We start from the raw sequence: 21,773 nt of genomic DNA, 5'->3' as shown, positions 1-21,773 counted from the left end.
TATTTAGTTCAGATTCTTGTAAAATTAATGTCTTATTTGGCTTGGGCTGCTATAACAAAATACTGTAAACTAGGTGACTTATACAGAAGACATATTTCTCACAGTTCTGGAGTCTGGGAAGGCCAAGATGCCAGCTGATTTGGTACCTGGTGACAATTCTCTTCTTAGCTTGCAGGTGCCCATCTTCCTGGTGTACCTTCACATGAAAAGAGTGAGAGAACAAAGCTCTACAGACTCTTCTTAGTCCCATCACGAGGATCTCACTCCTAGTACCAGTACACTGGGGAGTAAGGGTTTCAACTTATGAATTTTGGGAGGACAAAAATATTCAGTCCATAACAATTACCCTTAAATTATATGACTATTTGGTAAGACTGAGCTTTTGAAAAAAATGATGAAATAACTGGCAGTGAGTCAATCCCACCTCATTCCAAACACATAGTCTTTCTCTCCCTGTGTATTGTTCCTTGTGTAGATCTCACGCTTGCATAAGTCTTTTCATGGGGGAAAAAACTAGAAATAAAAGTCCCTTCAGTGAGCAGGAGTGAGTAACATAAAGGAGAATATTAAACCTTTCAGTGTGGCAATGAAGCCATCATTACAATTTATCACGTACAGTTTTACACTTTTTGCCCTAACGTTTCTCATATTACTGTGTCTCTATTTGCTCAAAACCATTAGTATGGCATGTTTACCCTCAGAATTAGATTTTCTTTTGAGATTGCCTAATATGATGTTAAAAAACGCGAAGCTAGTTCCCTGGGTGCTTTTGTCCTAATAGAAATTAAGCATAAAGGCAAAAAATTGGCGTAATATGGTTTGGTTGAATAAGGCTATCTGTCATAAAATTGTCCTAATGACTATAAAATGTTCCTTTTTAGGAGCCTATGTATAATAAATATATGTAAACGTATGTAAATATTCAGGACATTAAAAGCTGTTTGTAGTGTGATTTGCACATCCTTAGGTAAGACTTTATTTGCAGCACACAACCTAAGTAACCATATGCAGTGTCCATGCTCTTGTTGAAGAGGCTGAATCTTCCTACCTGATAAAGAAACATGCTTTATCTGTGCGGCCGCAGGACTGACATTTTCCTTTCATGTAGTCTTAAGCAGCTGCATCGTTTATAAGAAAGCAGAGAGCGGAGGACTCAATGAATTCACTGTAACATTCTGTGATAAAATGGGCAGATTTTATTTTATTTTATTTTATTTTATTTTTTAAATTCGTTTTGCCTTTTTTGTTAAGTCAGATGTTAAAACGTTTCTCACAAATTTTTTATTATTTTTTTCTCTTATTTTTGATGATTTATCTACTTGGAAAAGATTTGACATGAATGATAATCTTTCAAAAACTTGATTGTGTGCTAATGCTTTTATTTTCCTTTTTATACCCAATAGACAGAATGTGCAAATTTCATTCGAGTACTCCAACCCTATAACAAAACTCACATTTATGTGTGTGGAACTGGAGCTTTTCATCCAATATGTGGCTATATTGATCTTGGAGTCTACAAGGAGGTAAAAAAATAATAATTTATTTCAATACCTTGTTATGTGATGCCTATGACATTAAATAGGCGGATTTGAATATAAAGATGAGCTTATGTAGCATATGACTGTATAAGAACTCATGATCACAACTGCTATATGGAGTGCCATTTTGACTACACACTTTATCTAATAAAATTTTTTCTATTAGAAGTTTTTCTTTTTAATTATATGATCAAAATTAATAGTGCAAAACATTGAAATGGCTTATTTTCTATGAGATCTATGTATATCTTTATTTTCTCTTTTTTTTTAATAACTAGATCTGTTCAGTATATTACTGTTGATAAAAATTCATTTCCCATAAGACCTTGCAAAGGAATGGTATCTTATGAGTAATGTCATTTTTTTCCCCATGTAACAAATTTAGCCTGTTAACTTATGTTTACAATAGTGGACACTAAGTACAGAATTTTAATGATTTTCATAAAATTGTATAGATAGTCAGATTAGCATGCTGAACTCATTATTGCTGCTGGACAAAACTGACACAGTGGAAATAAAGGATGTATTATTTAGTAGTGATGCATTCCATTTATCAATGAACATTTCAAAAAATGAGAAACATGCAGATTTCAGTAATTTAACTAATAATTAATAGAGTGCTTTCTTTGTGTCATGGACTGTGCCAAGCAGTTTATGTGGATTGTTTCCTTGGAATTTCACAACACTCTTAATGAAGTTAGTAGCTCTATAACCCCCAATTTACAAGTTAGTAAAAATTGAGTCTCAGTGGAATTAAATAACATGCCTAAGATCACCCAACTAATAAATGGTCTAACAAGAAATTGAACCAAGGCAATCTGTCTCTAGAGCAAGCATGCACAACTGAATTTTCGAACATTTAGAACATGGACTCTAAAGTATATCTTTGTAGTGGTTCATGGGTTGCACTATCATTCTAATGTTTATGTATATACTTCTTGTGCATAACCATTTATATTTGCAGGATAATTGGCTATGTGTTTTAACTTAAAGTTTGGGTTCATGAAACAAGTTTCTTTGTACTGATTTAACCGATTGTTATAGAAATCAAACCCACAACTGTGGCTGGATACATTTTCCTTTCTAACTAACTTGTCTAACCAGCCCAGACTCAACTGTTTGAAAATAAAGCTACCCTGATAGTTAACCCTCTGAACCACTAGGAGATTTGGCAACTTGAATCCTTCATTCTTTGTTGCTTGTGTAATATTCTCTTGCCTAGCTTTGATGAAGGGTAATATATAATAGTAGCTCACAACATAGGGTGTAATTATATGAGATAGCCTTACAGCTTGGATGTGTTTTGAGGCCTGAGGCTAAAGGCCAAACTAACAACCTGCTGAGGGATGCAAGTAGAGTTCTTTAGCTCCTAAAAGTCACAAGTGCTGAAAAGGAATTTAGGCAGAGCTAATTACTTAGGTTGGGACTGTCAAGAAGCCTGGGGCAGTCAGATTTACAAGTTCTGTAATAAGAGACTTATGAGTGAAGGTATTGAGCCTTGTGAGTTTGCTGCTGGTTAAGAGTACAGGTAATTGTAGTCAGCCCTACTTGAAGACTGTTAACTTTTTAAATGAATTATTAGTTTTAGGAATTCATTGTTCTTCCAGAGGGAATTTAGAAGGCCCTCCATTTTCAAATAGATAAGGTTGCTCCAGAGGTGACTAGGAAGGGGAAACAGCAATATATAAAAGGAATGGAGAAGAGAAGTGTGGGAAGTCCCTTTCCTGGAGACTTCTGTTCAGTGTAGCTGGGGCAATAGGAAGAAGGATAAAAAAGCTAAAATTAGTCCCAGATTTCTGTCTCTGGCAGTGAGTTAGAGAGTGGTATTATTTATTGAGATGAGAATAGTAACAAGTTAGTGGGGAGAATGGTGAGTTAGTTTTGTATGTTCTGCATTTGAGAAATGTTCAGGAGGTCATGCCAAATGGGCAGTTGGATCTGGCTCTCAGAACAGAAGTCAGGGCCGTTGTCAACAACTAACCACTTGAGCGTGGGGAGCCAGAGTTTAAATTATGGCTCCAGTCATTTACCAGCTCCATAGTTGTAGTGCATAAGCTTTCCATGCTTCTGTTTATTCAGGAAAATAATGATGATGATAATAATACTAACTACCTCATAGAGCTATTTTGAGGACTAAATGAGAAAATGATGGTATAGGCTTTGGCATAGCACTTACTTCATTCCAGTCACTTAATACTCTGCCATGGTAGGCAACAGGAATACAGAAAGGTAAAGAGTCAAAAGTATAAAAAGTAATGTCTGCAATATATATATTCTGCAAAACTTGGAGTGCCTGATAGTTGTTAAATAACTAGATTGGAAGTGTGTTTTTTCCTCTGGGAACTCTCCTCTTCTAATGCAAATCACAATGTTAAATAGGGATGATATTAATAATAATTTTGCCTAGTTGTATTGATTAAAATTTCCTATCATTCTTCTTACCACTTTATTTCAAAAATATTTTTCAGTGTGCACCTTAGATGCTTTTTGCATCATTAATTAGGCTTAAGGAATTTAATGGGAAAAATCTTATAAGATTGAAGTTGTCTCAAAAGGTAGTGTCGAATAATTCAGTCAGTTTATTCAAGTCAGAATATTTAATCAGCGTTATATTTTACTATGTTTTCCCATTGGTGTCCTTGACTTTGGCTCAAGGAAACTTGCTTTTCTGCTATCTCTTTTGTCCAGGAGATTATAAAAGAAGCCTTGTCCTCAGCCTCCACAAATACCAATTTTATGAACTTATCTTGAGAATTAATGAAATGTTGCATTAGGAAAACAGTTCTGTACAATTATAAAGGTTTATCTAGTAATTTGCATCAATTTTGACATTTTCTCAGATATTTTCTGGTTTTTTTTTTCTTAAGCTTTTTAATATAATCTTCTGGTGTATCCATATTCATATTAGTTACCCCCTTTACACTATTTCATTACAGGCAGAGTCAGCAGTTCTATTTGATCTGTGGAGACTAATGTTCCTTTAATGATATTTACGCATGCTTTCAAGCGACTATCTATAGATGTTTTTTCCTGACTTATCTCTAGATCCCTCCCCTTACCACCTCCCCTTCACCCCCACCACACATGGTTGGAAAGCATACCCTAAATGTGTTTTTACTGGACTTTTCTCATGCCTAGGCTTCTCAATCATAATTTGTCATTAGCTGACCTGTTCTAATTAACCATACTTGGGCTTGGACATGTTACACAGTCATGATGAGTCAATTATAAATTGATTTCAATACATTTTTAAGGTCATGAGTTTGAAATTCTGAGACTAGATTAGTTAAAAGCCTAACCTTTGGAGATAGGTCTGAGTTCAAGTTACTACTTTGCCTCTTGTTACCTTTGTGATGTCAAACAAAGTACTTAACTCCTCCATCCTCAATATTCCTCTTGTAAAGCTGGAATTCTTAAAGCAGCTAATCATTAGGTTTATGGTGAGGATTCAGTGAGACAATGTACATAAAGTTCTCAGCCTATGGTTAGTAACTATTAACTATCAGGTACCATTACTCTTGGTATTAAAGTGCATTTACTTGAAACTATGAAATAGCAATTGTTAATCATGCTATTTAAATTGCTATTACTATTTTTTAAAGACAGGTAGTAGTTACTGGTGGGTCCTGTTCATAAGAAAAAAGATCTGACATGGCAACATAATATAACAAATAATTCAATTTCCTTGATCCCTTTTGCTTCATTGCTTGCTTTCTAGATAAGTAGCACTGGATGGTCCTTTCTTATTATATGAATGTGTGCTCCAATAGAACTTTGTAGATGTGCCATCTAGAATGTCTGAAATGCTGAATTTCTCTAACTAGTTCAAAGACAGGGTAAGTCATCAGCTTTTTTGCTGGATAGTAGTGTTTCGTTATTATGAAATACTACAGCTCATGGGGCCATATTCATTATACATTCATATTTTTCTTGGAAAGTTCAACTTAAGATGTTATTTTTTCCTAAATATTAAGTCTGTCAATGTCATTCTGTCTGTGGCCACTATTGTAAAAATAGATGTTTCAGCTAATATAACTATGGTTTTTAATGTGTTCAGTGTTTGCGTAATAGTGAAAACACATCAGGATTTTTTTTGCCCATATGTATCAATAGCTCTGAAAATTAACTACCTACCTTAGAACACTTTTATATCACTAAAATTTTAAAATGTTACAGAGATTAAGTAATTTGAAATAATCGCTGATGCTTAGGTAAATAGATCATAATAGCTATGAAAGTACAATTATACTAAATTTATTTCTTAGATGAGAAAATTGGCTTATTAGGTTTAATCGGTTAGTTACTAGCCTTAAGAAATATGTATGCTTTATGGTAGTATTGATAATGATAGTAATCCAGACTAATTGAAATTATGAGTATATTACTACTTCTGATTTAAATATCATTCAGTATTATCATTACCACTTTGGGCAATTGGAGACTAAAACATGAGACTTGAATCTTACCAGAAATAATGTTTGCTAAAGAGTTAAGGAGTGCATGCATGATGTACATGCTATATGCTCAACAATCAGTTTTAGTGGAATTAATGAGTTCACTTTTAGTTCTTATTTTCTCTGTTCTTGCTGATTTTGATATTTTAAAAAGTCTCACTTGTGTTAATATCTCCTATAACAGGAAGTTGTGTTCAAACTAGACACACACAATTTGGAGTCTGGCAGACTGAAATGTCCTTTTGATCCTCAGCAGCCTTTTGCTTCAGTAATGACAGGTAAGATCAATGACAGGCAGTTCTTGCTTTAGGTGTTTTTCTAAAAAGGTATGTGTAGGTTAAATTACATTTTCATATTGAGTTAAAGATGATTTAGGAATCTTCCACTGGCTATGTGGTTATAGTATTTTAGTGCTAAATCTCTCTATATTTAGCATCCTTATCAATAAAGTGAGGCTCTGCCATCCTTAATATCCACAGTTACTTATTTTACTTTTTTTTAATTTTATTTTTTTTATCCATGAAGTGATCCTCCTGAATGAACTTCTGGTCTAATTATTTTCAATGCAAGTGACACACACTTACTTGTTCTATAATTTTACATTTAGATGTTTCAGATTTTCTTATACTAGCTATATCCCTATTTGTTTTGCTATGGAGTTAAATTTAGCAATTTATTAAAGATAATATATTACAAAATATGTTGAAGATTTAAGTATGAGGATTAATAAGATATAAGTTAATTAATTAATAAAAGAAATAAATCAGACTATGGAGTACAGATTATAGAATATTATAACACTTTTTCCCCACTTCACTATAACCTGATTATGTTAGTGGAAATGTGAAATTTTTGCTAGCAGATTCAGTCTTCTCTTATTTTGTATATATTTTAAATGTTCTTATGAGATGACTATCTGGTTTAAAGAAAACAGTACTATGTGCTTTGAAGTCTGTTCTGAGGAATGTCAGCACAACCATTATAAGGACTCCTTTTGTGTTGGTTTGGTTCATGACATTAGTCTCTTTTTATTTAACTTGTCTCTCAAAGGTTTGAATAGAATATAAGAGTGAAGCACCATGACATTTTAATTTTCACTTAGTGAGAAGTAATGATCTTCCTTGAAGTGTAAGTGTGTATTTTCGTTTGTTTTGAAAATTGTGACTAATGTTCGGTCATTATCCTCAAAAAATGAGGTAGATGATTTGTGATTCTGACTTGTCAAGTAGAATTGACACACCCTTAATAAAAAACAACAGATAATAGGAATTGAGTAGCCCTCTCAAGAAATTCTAGGTAAATACAAAGAAGACAGCTTTAAAGTTTGGATATACAGATTTAGTTTCAGAGTTGAAACATACAATTTTTTTCTGACAAAATGTTCAAATATCTGCAATTTTATGTTTCATACTAATCATTTGTTTCCTTTAGTCTTACTAAACTTTTTTCATAATGTCTCTGTTGATGTTATTTTTGTTCTACTTTTTAAAATTTGCCCCATAATAAAATATTACTATTTACCATATAGTGTGGGGGAATACTTTAAGATGAAAGCAGTACCGTATCTACATTTACTTTGCATACTTCGATTTCTCTCTTTTGTGTTTTCTCTTTTGAAGGTTGACCATTCTCATTGTATAGGTCGATTGTCTCAAGTAGTTAACTAAAAGAGTTATTTAGATGGATATAATCAGAGGGTTTGTAAAGTATCTGAATCACTTATACAAAGGCAGAATTTTAAAGTTATATTTCTGAGGAAAATTGGATTTCAGTGATAAAGTAGTGTCTTTAGTTGTCCTTCTATTTAGGCATTTAAAAAAAAATTTAAAAGCTCTGTAGAGATTAGTCCTTTTTTATTTTGGTTTATTAAGTGCAACCCAAATTAGTCTACTATGATGATGTTTTGAAATAGAGGTTTAGCTCTCTGAAAGGCAACATATTCTACTGTAGGGACAGTGTTCTTTTCTGCTGCCTCCCTCACCCCAAGAATGCATTGAAAAACTTTAGGAAACATCGGCCCCCATCCCTTCTTTTTCTCCCTCAATCTTTTTCTTTACTCCTCCTTTTTCTTATCTCCCTCCTCCCCATTTTTTCCTTTCTTCCTCTCCTCCCCTTTATCTTCTCTCACTCCTTCCCATCTCCTTCTCCTCTTCCTCCATCTGTCTTCTCACCCACCTTTCCCGTCTCAATCTCTTTCTCCCTCTCTCGCCCTCTTTCTTTTTCCCCTGCCCCTCCTCCTTCTTTCTCTCTGGTAAAATATGGATATGTACTTTACCTACATAACAGAACGAAGAAGTTTGGTATGCCATAATGGCAACATTTTTCCCTTTTCAGGAATTCCTGTTTATCAGAACTATTAGAGACATGACTAGCTACAAGGAATGCAACATGTTATAATTACAAAGAATGACTTCAGTGCTGAAAGCTCCTTTTCAGCAGAGATTAGGCAAAGAAAAGTTGTGGCCATTGAGGTTGTGTCAGTTAAGTAAATACTAATTATACAATCCATTCCTCATTGTGGCATTTAGTTTTTAATATTTTTTTTGTGTTGTTACAAAGAGGAACTCCTAATTATGATATATCTTTAGCTATTTGTGAGAAGGGAAAGAAGAGCTTATTCATAAGAGAAGCCAATGCATGTGCAATTTTTAATTCAGAGGACTTAGGCCCTTTTCGTATTCAAGTATCTAGCATTAGCTTACCAAAGTTCATTGACTTATCTTTTCTTCAACAAAACAGATTTTTCAAAATCTGAAGGTTAAATTTAAAAATTATAACATCAATATATTCTGATGTTAAGCAATAAACATCTTTGGTTTCATGCTGTGAAATTGTAAATAGTATCTGCTGGTAAACTCTTAGAAGTCCTATGTATTCTTCTCTCTCATCCAGATGAATACCTCTACTCTGGAACAGCTTCTGATTTCCTTGGCAAAGATACTGCATTCACACGATCCCTTGGGCCTACTCAAGACCATCATTACATCAGAACTGATATTTCAGAGCACTACTGGCTCAATGGTTAGTGATTTTCTCACTTTTGATTGTTTTGCCTTTGCTTTTGGGAAGATAAGAAACTCATTATTATTCATTCAAATGTGTCGGGATAATTGACTTAGCTCAACATTATAAAATACATTTGAAATAATTTCTCGCTAAATTGGACTTATCTCAGAGTCTGTTGTGTATATAATAATAATAGCTGACGTTTATTGAGTGTGTGCTATTGTTCTTGACACTTCTATGCTCTAATTGTTTTGTTTCAAATATTCACAATGACATATGAGGTATATATTATTACTATGTATTTTTTAAAGATTAGTAAACTAAGAGAAGTTGAATAATTTGGTCAAGGTCTTACAACTTGTCAGTTGCCAAATTAGGGTCCAAGTTAGCAATCTTTCTCTATATAGTCTATTTTTTAATGACTAAGTCAAATATTATCTATGAACATAATGAAAAAGGGTTCAATTATAATGCTAAATTCTTTCATTTAAAGATAGTTTACATTTGGATTAAGACTTGTTTCTAAAATTTTAAGCATATTGGTATTGAGACTAGTTCGTCTGATTACTTTTTTGTTTAGGGGTTATATAGTATTCCAAGTTTTAAAAACAAAATAGAACAAAATAAACATACAAAAAAACAAAAGCTAAATGTATTTATTTAATGAAAGGAACAATGTAAGGATTTTTTTTTTTCTTTTTCTCCTACTGCCTAGAGCAGATCTGGTTTTATTCTGATTTTTCTAATGTTTTCTAATTAACGTAGGACTTTATTCCACTGCCTAGAAGAGTAACATTATACTGCTATTTAAGCAGGCAGATAGCATTTCTCATTCCCACCATAAATATTGGGTTTTAGTGGAGGAGACCTGGGTAGAGATTACCTAGGGGCTATCTCTCTTTCTCTCCTTATTGTTTAAGGAGTGACAATATAAACAAAAGAGAAAAACACTTTAAAAACATTTCTTTAGTCAAAACTTGCAGATATATTTGTTTATACAACAATGTGATCCTCATTGACCAAAGAAAACCCTGTTAACAGAGAAACAAATTTAGACTATCACCAACTAAGTGATTACTCACTGATTTCTTAACATTCATGCAAGGGAGGACTGTCTTCTTGAGTATTGTGAGGTTTTGTGGAAACACTTGTAAGAGGGACTCCATAGGTTTTACCAGTAAAAAAGCTTGGTTATCTGCTTAGGTAACAAGATAAATTTATGGTTTTAAAATGAAATATAGATTATATTTCCCATTCTTGAGATGGTAGATATCATTATGTTCCCATTTAGAAGTTTATTTCATTTTTTTTCCTTAAAGGTGGCATGTCCATAAAAAAGTATGAAGTATTGTTAAAACAATAAATGTAGGAAATATTTATTCTACTATTATTTGCCTAACATGCTGTTCTTAAGGCTGTGTGAAGAGAATTTTAAAGTGGGAAGCCCTTAATAAACAGCTTTTTGGATCTATGGTGTACTGAATGCTATTCTATGCAGTGGACCTGCAAATATAAGGCAGGGCTGCTGACTTCATGGATGACAAATGCCTGGGGCATAAGAAGAGAGTGGGAGATGGGGCTGGAAAGTTGTAAATATTATTCTGAAACCAATGGGAAATTATCTGTGACTTAATTTCTTTTCTTTTTTAAAAAAAAATTTTTGGTCTATTTTTTTGAAGTATAATCGACCTATAACATTATATTAGTTGCAAGTGTACAACATAATGGTTCTATATTTGTATATATTGTGAAATGGTCACTGTGGTAAGTGTAGATAACATCCATCCCCATACATAGTTATGATATTTTTTCCTTGTGATAACTTAAAATCTATCCTCTTAGCAACTTTCAAATATGCAATACTGTGTTATTAACTATAGTCACCATACTGTACATTACATTATTTATTTTATAACCAGAAGTTTGTATTTATTGACCCTCTTTAGTCATTCCCTGATCTTAATTAAGGAATCAGATTTTTTTTTTTTTTTTTAATCTGGTACAATAGGGAAGGCTAAAAGAGAATGAGGACAGAGAAAAGGCCATTACACAAAACCAGGAAAATTGGACTGGGCAGAAACAAAGGTAGTGGCAGTGGAGGTGGACAGGAGAATATAAATGAATAAATATTTGAAATAGAAGATATTTGTTTGGGAATAGAAGAATTTGAGGAAGTTCAAGAGAAGATTTTGGAAACTGGGGAAAATTGTAATTAAAAAACTCAGTACAAAGTAAGAAAATGAAGGTGGAGCAAGTATACATAGCAGAAGTCTCAATGGATTGAATGCAGCCAAATGATTAAGAATTAGAAGGACATTTATGATTCTAGGACATTCAAGGCAAATTGCTTAATTGTTAATGATAGGGGGACCATATAACCTGGTTTGCCCTGGACATTTCTAGTTTACTGTTATCGTTCTTTAACTCTCAAAAGCATTCTGGTTTAAACAAAAATTATAGCTCTGTTTCCATGGAAATTAATTGCCCAGGTTTAAATCCTGATTATCACTTATTTGTGGCCTTAGTCAAACCTTTCTGTGCATCTAAATTATTTGCCTAAAATTTTGTCATAGTAATATTACAGGGAGTTGTAAAGATTAAATTAGATCATATAGGGAGGTCTGATGGGAGACAATTGTAAAAGCAATTTAGTGTCCATATTAATCATCACCATTATTATTATTCCTGAATGTGAGTGGTAGGAGATGGGACTAAAACCACGAATGCTCTCATTCTCTGACATCTATTTAGCATTTTAACTAAAGACCACCTTTTATTCTTTTTCTTTATATTTCATATTCTGCGAGCTCATCTATTCTAATTGTTTTAACTGTTTCCCGTGTTCTCGTCTTTCCTAAAACTATACTGCCAGACTTTTCCTGTTAACTAAGTGTCTTAAAATTTTTATTTGGTTGTCTTACATTTTCATCTCAGATGAGAAGAAAGAAACTGGTTATTTAATATAGTAATAAAGATATGTAAGCCTTAGTTTTGAATGTTCCATTAAAGTGCTTTGAGATTTTTACAAGTTGTTTAGTGATCCTTTGAATTTCTTCAATACAGATATAAATAGAGATATATAAAAAACTAATTGTACCTAAAATCTAAAATGCTATTAATTTAACTTTAAAATTATCCCATTTCCCTTTATAACCTGCCCTTCGATACCAGTTTTCTGATTTTTATTTATCTTAACTTTAACTTTATCCACCCAATTACCTTGAAGTTATCTTTGATTCCTTCCTCTCCTTCACTCCCTTTTATCTAATCTATCACTAAGTGCCTTTACTTCCTACAAAATATCCATTGACCTTGTTCCTTCTATGACCACCATTTTCCCATTGGTCTCCATCACCTTGCTTCTGGTTTATTGCCACTATTTGATTGTTTTTTAAATCATTTCCTTATCTCCGTTCTCTTCTGCTTCACATTTATTTTATGTAGCATCCATCCTAGTGACTGCATTAGGTACTTTTAAGGTGTTATTTTATTTACTGGTATAATCTTAAGAGATTACTATTTCCACTTTATAGCTGAGGATAGATTAGAAATCAGATAAAAAGTCCATAGTTATATAGCTATTGGAAGTGAGATCAAAATTCAGGTATGTCTATCTAGCTCTATACATTTTATTCTTTCCGTTGTATGATACAGTCCATCAACTTAGGTTCCTTTTTTTTTTTTTTTTTTTGACTATACATCTCCTGTTCTCACAGCTTCACTACAAATAAGGTCCACATTCATGCCATATTGAGCAACAGCAAAGTGAGGATGTGGACCTTGTTGCAGAGAACAGGTAGGATAGAGAAAGTGTGGTTAGGCAAGTGATGTGGAAGACCTAGATAGTCTAGCTGGAGTCCAGGTTGGTGCAAGCCTCAGGTCAGACATTTGCTGGGGGATAGGCAGGCCAGAATGAGAAGAACACAGTGCTTCAGAAGATACAATTGGAGCTTCTCGATTTCTGGCAGCTAGGGCAGAGCAAGAAAGAAATTATAGAAACTATATGAGATTCTTATAAGGCAGTGCCTGACATGCTAAAGCAAATAATTGTTTTGCTTAGAGAGCATTTCTGTCCTCCATTCTGAGAGGTGGCCATTTTTCAGGTACAGTCAGCCTAGAGTCCAAAGACAGAGGTCAGTGGGGTCATCTGGTTAGTGTCAGGAGTGTGGGGAAACAAAATACAGTGGTTATTAGAGGAATTGTGGTGATTATTGGGAATGACTGTTATTTTAAACATTATCTTATTCAACCTCCTATTCCACAAATTGAAACTCAATATGCAGAAGGGATTTGCCTAATCTCCTAACGCCCAGGCCCATCCTTCCATTATAATACCAAAATTCCAACAAGAGTAGCATATCATGTCTCCTGAATCAGGGAGCTTGATTCCCATTTTAATGTCAGTTAATAAAGGCCCTATTTCTTCCTAACACCGGACCTGACACAGTGTAGTTCCTGACATAGCCTACTTGCTCTATAGTAGCACTGTCCATTATGGTATATGCTAGCCACATGTGACTATTTAAATTTAAATTAACATTAAATAAATTTAAAATATGTTTTCTTAGTCACACTGGTCATATGTAAAGTGCTAAATATCCACCAAAGCTAGAGGCAGCACAGATATAAGACAATTCTATCATCACAGAAATTCCTGTTGAACAGCACTGGTCTAAAGTATACTCATTTATTAGTTATGCACAATAGCTCACAATAATAATGCAACATATCTATAAATTGTCTTTACTATTTATTTAGCATGTAGATGTAAAACTCACCCTTGGGTTTCATAAAATTGTTGCCAGGTTGAAAGAACTAAGAGATACTTGATATTTCAAATAATGGGGTCAATGTTAATGTCTGATTTGTTTTTCCTGCATGTTATTACATCATTGTATTATTTATTTCTGATTAGACAGTTTGAGTTTTTTTCCTGTTAAATTTTACTTTCCATACTTTCATTTTTAATTTAAAATCCTACTTTTTACATGTCTGTGATGATTTAAGCTTTTGTAAATGTAAATTGATATTATATTTAGATGAAGTGAAATTGAAAAATTAAATTAAATTGCTATTCGATATTTAGCTGTTCTGATGCAGATTTTAAATAATTAATCTTAAAAATGTACTACATGAATATTTTATAAGTCCATTTTTATCACCGAACCACTTAGGGAGTTTAAAATCCTTGGTGCTTGTGTATATGCCATATGTAATTCTTTGCCCTGCCTAGAATTAACCAGAATGAGATCAGCTAACCTCCACATTTGCTAGGCCTAAGATCTTTGTCAGAATTTCTCTAGGACTTTGCCTAATAACAGTCCCAAAAGATTTAAGAAGAATGAATCCCGATTAATTCTCTGAGAAACTAATTTACATAAATATCTCATCAGAAAGATGAAAAAATGCAAAAGTGAAACACTATGGGTAGTCTAGATGATGATAGATGTTTCTGTACTTTCCCTTAGCAACTTAATCTTGGAACATATCAAGAAGTAGGAATAGAGACAAGTCCCAGTGGTTACTCAAACACAGTGGCATTTTTGTGAACATTTTAGGATAAAAGTAAATTATGGAAAATGAAAACAAATGATAATACCTTAGATACATAGATTATTTTTTGTCGTTTGTTTTCTTTCCTGGAGTAAATGAGAACTCTTGTCTTAATTTTTCATTTTTAACACGTGGAGGAGGCAGTTTTCATTTGAAATTTCTCTTGAAGTACTCTGTTGTCTATAAATTCTTCCACACAAAAGGACAACATTTTTCAAAAGTAGTAGGAAAAAGATACTACAAGAAGTAAAGCAAAGTAAAAAACTCACTGTATATTAGGTCATGGTCTAGGTGAGCTCATCTGGGTGAAAGAGATTCATCAGGAGAAGTGAAAGTGATGTGTACTACAGGCCATGTGGATTTATGTTATTTTCATTTGGCAGTGACTCTTGGTGTCATGCTAAAAGTTCATTTGTGAACTCCATCCCTGTTAGGAAATATGTTTGAAACGCCAAAGGGGGAAAATGTGCTATAATAAAGCCCAGGTGGCTATTGGTATGATTTTAAATTATTTAATTCAACAATGATGCATGTCATACTGATTAAATGATACCTATTTTTACCCAAATTTGGCAGCAAGTCAGGAAAGTGTTTCTATCATAAAATACTAACATCAGTGTTCTAAGACAGGACCTCAATTGAATCTGCAAGAAAGAAACTCTTTATTCTTGAAACATGTATATATTTTTAACTCATAAATAAGCTTACTTTTTAAATCTCAGAATAAAGTACTATTTGATACTAACTCTTTTTTCATAATTAGATTTCTTCATATAGTAAACATTTGGCTCATGCATTTCTATCATTCAATTTTCTTACCGTACTCCTAGTTTTTCTTGAAGTACTGAAAAAATAACCAACATTTACAAGAGAATCCAATAAAACTGACAGCCGCTGAATAAACACAACAAGATCATCTATGTCATATATCAGATGAAAATTAAATACATGTACCTTGGAAAAGTATCCACTCTGTTTTTCTCCATTGATGTCGCAGTGAAATTCCTGAAATGCGGACTGATATCAGACTCTAATTTTTCAGCATTTTAAATGGCAATACCTGGCAATGCCTGGATAATGTTTCACAGAGCCCAAGTGAATTGTTCTGTGTATTTCTGCAATGGAGAATATGAATTGCTATATTAGTTTATTCTCCTTTTAGACTGGATACATTCTGCTCTGTTTTAGAATCGTGTTTCTCTTGTCGAACTCCATAAACAAGTGAAGGCCAAACAATTGACTCATTTAACCACTTTTTCCATCTGAGTGTCTGAGAAAAGCTTGACAAGCAATTCTCTTTCTCACACTGGTATTTCTTTTACCTAAAATAGTTTTCTGTTTCAAAGGACTGAGATCTCATTTGCTCTCTGGAGAGAGGACTGTGCCAATTTTGTACCACTATGTTACTTTTAAAATTATAAACTAAAGTCGATCATTAAGTAGTTCTGATAAGATACTAACATTACCAGCATCATCATGCTGCATGTGTAACCTCTACTTAGGTCATATTTAAGTGCTATGATAAATTCTACTCATGTTAATCCCCATTTTAAGCTCATATATTGGTTAAGATAAAACAAGCCTACAATGTTCCTATAATTTCTGTATAGTTTCAGTTTTATTTATTTTTTTGTCTTACTCTAATTACTTAAAAATGTGTTTTTTTTTTTTTTTATCAGTCTTAACTCTGCCTATCCATCTATGCATTTGCATTATTGACATTCGGTCAATGAGTTCTACCTATATCCTTTTTCCATGCACAAAATGGTAGTTTATGTCAGCGACTCTTAATTTTAGATGCTTATAAGGATCACCTATAAGGTTTTATTTATTTTATATCTCTATGTTTTAAAAATACACGTCAGTGCACCTGGAGATTTTCATCCAGGTTGGTAATGTTGAAGCATCTGTAAATTTAAAAACGTTCTATAGATTATTATTATTTTCTGGTCCATTTCTGTGGGAGCACACAGTTGGTTGTCTTTTTATCTACATATTGTACACTTCCCTTTCAAGTTGTTCAGAACATTGAGACTAGCCTTCTTCTTAGCATTATCTTGGCCATATATTAATATTTCCTTAATCTAGATTATAATTGGTTTGAAGAGTCAATTCTTATTTGTTTTTATGTTCTATGATCCTACCAGTTTTTCCTGTTCTAAATGACTTGAATATATTAATAATTAAAAGTCTATTCTTTGTTTTCATGAATTTGCTGCGATCTTAATGCCACAATTATCAGAAAAATTTTTGCCACAAAAGTGTCCTTTTAAAGAAAACAGTATATTTAAACAGTAAATTTGAAGTGTTAATTCGTGACTATGAAAGAAATTTTACTTTGCTCAAGGATAAAAAAGGCAAGTATTTGTGATTTATCAACAATTTAAAAGAGGGAGCTGGAAGAGAAAAAAACACACATACACATAAAACCTTTGGTAGAATTGTTAATAGAATTTGCTAATTTAAGATTAATTAGCATATAAAATTTAAAACACTTTTTATGATTTTTAAAATTTAACTTTTATGTAATCTAGGATATCAAAGTGACATTATCAGGAGTATAAGATATAGTATAGAGTATAAGTATAGTATTTGGAGTTCCAAATTCTAGGGAAGAACAGGGAAATAATGAAGAACAAAGGGAAGGAACTTCACGCACATATTTCCCCCTTTCTTTTCTTCTTAAGCCGTCTCATTTAAGCAGAGATTCGGTCGGAGACCAGGGCTAGCCCAGAGAGGGTAGGATGATAAAGACTAAATTATCCATTACTTGGAATCAAATATTAACTTTTGTCTGTTGAAGAAGGTGTCTGTGAAGCCTTGTTTATTGGGCTGCTAATCAATGACTTACATCTGCAGGGAAATGATTTTCAGTACTCTTGGGGTCCCCAGAAATCATCAAAACTGGGCAAAACTCTAGAGAGGGCAATGTTGATTATTTAATCCTCTCACTTCTTCCCCTCAATCCTTGTGGGTGAGGAGGCACCTTTTGTCTTGCCTTGTTTCCTGCTTCTACTTTGTAAACAGTGCTCTATGAGTCCTTCTAAGTGTCTCATATTATCTACTAAACTGAAATTATTTCTTCATTTCTCAATAATAACTCTCTTTCACTGTTTTCTTTGCTTTAATTAAAAAGGTTATTTCTGAAACTGGTATTACCCAATTACAGATCTGTTACCTGATTAGTTCACAATTATATACAACCAGGACTTAAAATGCCCAATACTTTTTAAACAAGGAATTGGTAACTGAGATCAATTTGCCATTGATGCAAATTGGCCAATATTTTTTCACTTAACAGGTATTATGGGCATCTTTCCATAGCAGTATATTTAGAATTATTTCATTTTTAACAACTAAATATTATTCTAATAATTATATGGATGTAGTCAATTTTTTTATCATTTTCTTATCTGTAGTCATAATGTTTATTATATCAATTATCATTTTAATAATAAACAACATGTATTGAACCCTTATTTTGTGTCAGATACTAAGCACTTTACATATATTAATTCATGAGATTAGTTACCCTAGTAGGTAGATAATATTGGTGGTCTAATATTAGATATCAGAAAATTGAGGCATGGAGAACATAAATAATTTGCCTAAGGTCGCCTTTTCGCTAAGTATCAGAGACATGATATAAACCTGAAGAGAATGTTTCCAGAGCCTACAATGTGTGTTGATCCACACACTTTTTTTTTCAAATTTTTTCTCCTTTGGCAATTATATAAAATGCAATGAATAACTTTATAATATATCAGAATTTGGGATGTTTATAGTTTTTTTCTAAGCTTTTCATAATAGACATTGGGGCTAAAAAGCAGTGCCTCCATCATATAAAAGGAAAATATAAAAGCATAGACTCTTCTAGCTTGAAAAGGCTTTCTAAGTAAAATTGAGTTAGAACAATTACCTCACCTGTTCTCACCTGCTCTCTAGAGTTCCTAGAAAACTTGTTCAGGATCTCTTCATACTAATACATGTTTCTACATGTGTCATATTTATTTCGTGTGTATGTTTCATTTCCCATATTCTATTCATGGTTCATTTTTTTTTATTCTGCTAATTGTTTTACATACAAAAGATGCCAGTACTATTGTGGCTAAATTATTTCAGTATTTTAATTTAAAGCTCTTTTCTTTCAAACAGGAGCAAAATTTATTGGAACTTTTCCCATACCCGACACCTATAATCCAGATGATGATAAAATATATTTCTTCTTTCGTGAATCATCTCAAGAAAGCAGTACTTCTGATAAGACAATCCTTTCTCGAGTTGGAAGAGTTTGTAAGGCAAGATATATTTATTTTACCTAGGCATGTATATATGTATATGAACAATTAGCCATGTAATGTTAAAGTTAATGTCCATTATTTATAACTGGTAGGAAATATTCAGACTACCTTATGTGTATGATTTTTGTAATCCAAATAGAAAAAGGAAAAGAAAAAAAAAGAATTCACTTTTTTCCAATATTATAGTTTGTTTTTCCAGTGCCTAAGCTGTTGCCCAGGTGTGAGTTAGATATCTTTGACAGCTGACTCCTTTTACAGTTGGGCTATTCTCCTGCCAGTTATTGGTATTTCAGTAAAATCACTGCACTGTCTTATTCCATAGAGGTTAAAATGCTCTTATACAGTTAATAATCTTATTCTGAAATTGAAAGCAACTTAATGTAATTACTAGAGTAACTTAAACACTAACAGAATCTAGTATTTTTATCAAAATACACATCACATCACACATCTAAAATTATTTATCTTCACCTGGATCAAATAAACTGAAAATATGACTATAATATTACTATAATAAATATTTTTAGAGCTTTAATCTAGATTAGGTTCTGGTTGAAAATGGGATAAAGAGAAAAAAAAGAACCAAATCAAAATGCAAAACATTTATTTTGAAAAATATTACAATTGGTTTTTTAATATTGACATTTTATGTAAATTATAGGAAACAAACTCTATGGGACACTAATTTTCTGACATCAAAGCTCTTATTTAAGTGATTACAAGCTTTATAGAATAATAATGCTGCTGGGACCGTACTTTTGACTTCAGTATATTATTTTTTTAGTTGGATTTATCTTTGCTGAAATAACTTTTCTTAAATAGACATCTTCAGCATAAATTCAGTTATGAAGAGGAAGAGCTGTTAATTAATAAATACTCTCAGTGGGAAACTTTCTTTGGTCTTGTACAAACTTTTCATTTTCTTCCATGTGAGCCTACCACCTTTTTGTCTCAATTTGTGCCTTCAGGCTTTTGAATGCTTCCAGAGACAGAAATACAAACCATCACTGCACTTAAAAGTGCTAATGAAAACACAGCTTTGAATGAGGCCAACTTGTGAGTGCAGATCATTCTTTACCTAGTGTCCTAGCCAATAATGTTGTCTCTCACTGATCCCTTCACCCCCAGGGGACAGACTCTCTAAAAAGCACCCTCATTTTTTCAAATCTAGGAACTCACAGTAATTTCTCTTGAAGCCTATTGCCTAGAGATGAATGGCTGTTACTTGGAGTGGTGTCATGTGTTAATGTGCTGGAGCATGCCTTATAACAGCAGTATCCCTACCCGGACAGGCAGTGTCCGTGAATTGACACCATTTGTATAAACAAGCTACGTTCAATGTGTTTTAAGAGATTTACGATCAATTCAATGTACTTAAAGAATCACTTTCTGATGAACTCATATAACAAGTATGTGTTTTGTGAACCTGTGCAATACTTATTTCTTGATAGATTTAATCCAATTGAAATTCATTTATCACAAAATATTGTTTTTACCCTACTGTCTACATAATAAAAATTGATCTTAGAGGTAGAGAAATATGTCAAAGAAAAATTTAGTTGCTCTCATTTATAAATTTCTGTATTAAAAATGTTATCTAGACTTTAGGTGTCAGCCATGCGTTATTTTATCTAAATTACGTATGAACTCCTATAGAATTAAAAAGTCAGAGAGAATTCTAATAGTTAAGTCTTTCCACCACCAAACTTCTGAGGCCACACAGCAAGATTTTGTCATGCTATTGTTTTTGGATAAAAAGCTAACTAATTGTGAAATCAAATGAGGACATGTGATGGATGAATTTTCTTTCAAAAAAGATACAATGGAGATTCTTCTCACATCAGTGTATCTCTTTACTCAGTCATTCTTTTAAGTGAGACCTTTAGAATTTCCCACTACATGTATGATCCATTGGTCTAACATTTATAATATTTGATTCTAAATGTTTTATTTGTAATTCCTTAATTGCAACATGCCCTGCCCATGTTTTTAATTTTGTTTAATGATCTAGAGTTAAAGTGTGGCAAAAACTGAGCACTTCTAAGTGGAGATTTCACTGACAAGATTTAAAATCTTTAAAAATGTCATGTGTTGACAAAAAGTTTAATTAAAAAAAAGCTACTCAGGATTATCATTGTTTCTGTTACATATTTTTTTTCACATAAAAATGTTCTGACATTATTGAGAACATATTTTTTTTTCCTCTGTTGTTTCATTATTTACCACCATTGGGTTATTAAAGATTGTTTTTCTATTTTCAACAAATAATAACAGAATGTATCTCAGCTATAAAACAAAATTGAGTTCTATAGATATAAGCTAAGATCTAAGGAAGACGAGATCATGCAAGAGACAAGAGTTAACAGTATATACTTTACTAAGTTTACAAAGCTTTTCAGTAACATAGAAGTCCTTTATATTATTTTTTCCACCAGGGTATTCCCACAGAACTTATGTACTGAGAAATGTTTAGGTTTTGCTGTTCTTGCTGTTTGTTTTCATTTTAAACTGATAACTTCAGCCCTAAACTAAAGTAGAAGTATTTTATTGACTTTTTAAAGAAATCACTATTAGACTGAGTGGTGGTAGTGATTAGTGAGGAGGAGGTTTTGTAAACAGGTAAAAATTACACAAAACTGACTAAAGAATTGTTTACAAAATAAAGAAAATCTTTTTAAATTTGTAACTTATTTATTTAGTATTTTATTATTTCGATGACAATAAAATACAATTTCTGTGCAAAATGAAGTACACTAGACACTGGGAAATAAGTAAACTATTGTCCATTTCTTTAAAACCTCATAGCACAGTGAAGATAATAGAGATGTTAAAAGATAATCCAATATAATGTGATAGAGATCAGAGCTGAGAACTCTATGCACATTCAGTGAAGCTCAAAAAATGAGTTCTATGGGGCAGGA

The 21,773-nt window shown here is 32.6% G+C and overlaps 1 protein-coding gene across 1 annotated transcript in view; it reads left to right on the top strand.

The window, feature by feature from the left end:
• SEMA3D (semaphorin 3D) overlaps positions 1 to 21,773 on the top strand; it is a 167,859-nt gene that overhangs the window by 100,197 nt on the left and 45,889 nt on the right. Inside the window, exons 5-8 of the mRNA XM_016130733.2 lie at positions 1,404 to 1,523; positions 6,177 to 6,270; positions 8,885 to 9,013; positions 18,707 to 18,849. Coding sequence (XP_015986219.2) covers positions 1,404 to 1,523; positions 6,177 to 6,270; positions 8,885 to 9,013; positions 18,707 to 18,849 — 486 coding nt within the window. The remainder of the gene's footprint in view (positions 1 to 1,403; positions 1,524 to 6,176; positions 6,271 to 8,884; positions 9,014 to 18,706; positions 18,850 to 21,773) is intronic.

This window comes from Rousettus aegyptiacus, unplaced genomic scaffold (assembly GCF_014176215.1).
Source record: "Rousettus aegyptiacus isolate mRouAeg1 unplaced genomic scaffold, mRouAeg1.p scaffold_m13_p_13, whole genome shotgun sequence".
Lineage (NCBI taxonomy): Eukaryota > Metazoa > Chordata > Mammalia > Chiroptera > Pteropodidae > Rousettus > Rousettus aegyptiacus.
Note: the sequence above shows the minus strand (reverse complement) of the source record. Positions and strands in the feature narration are given on the sequence as shown.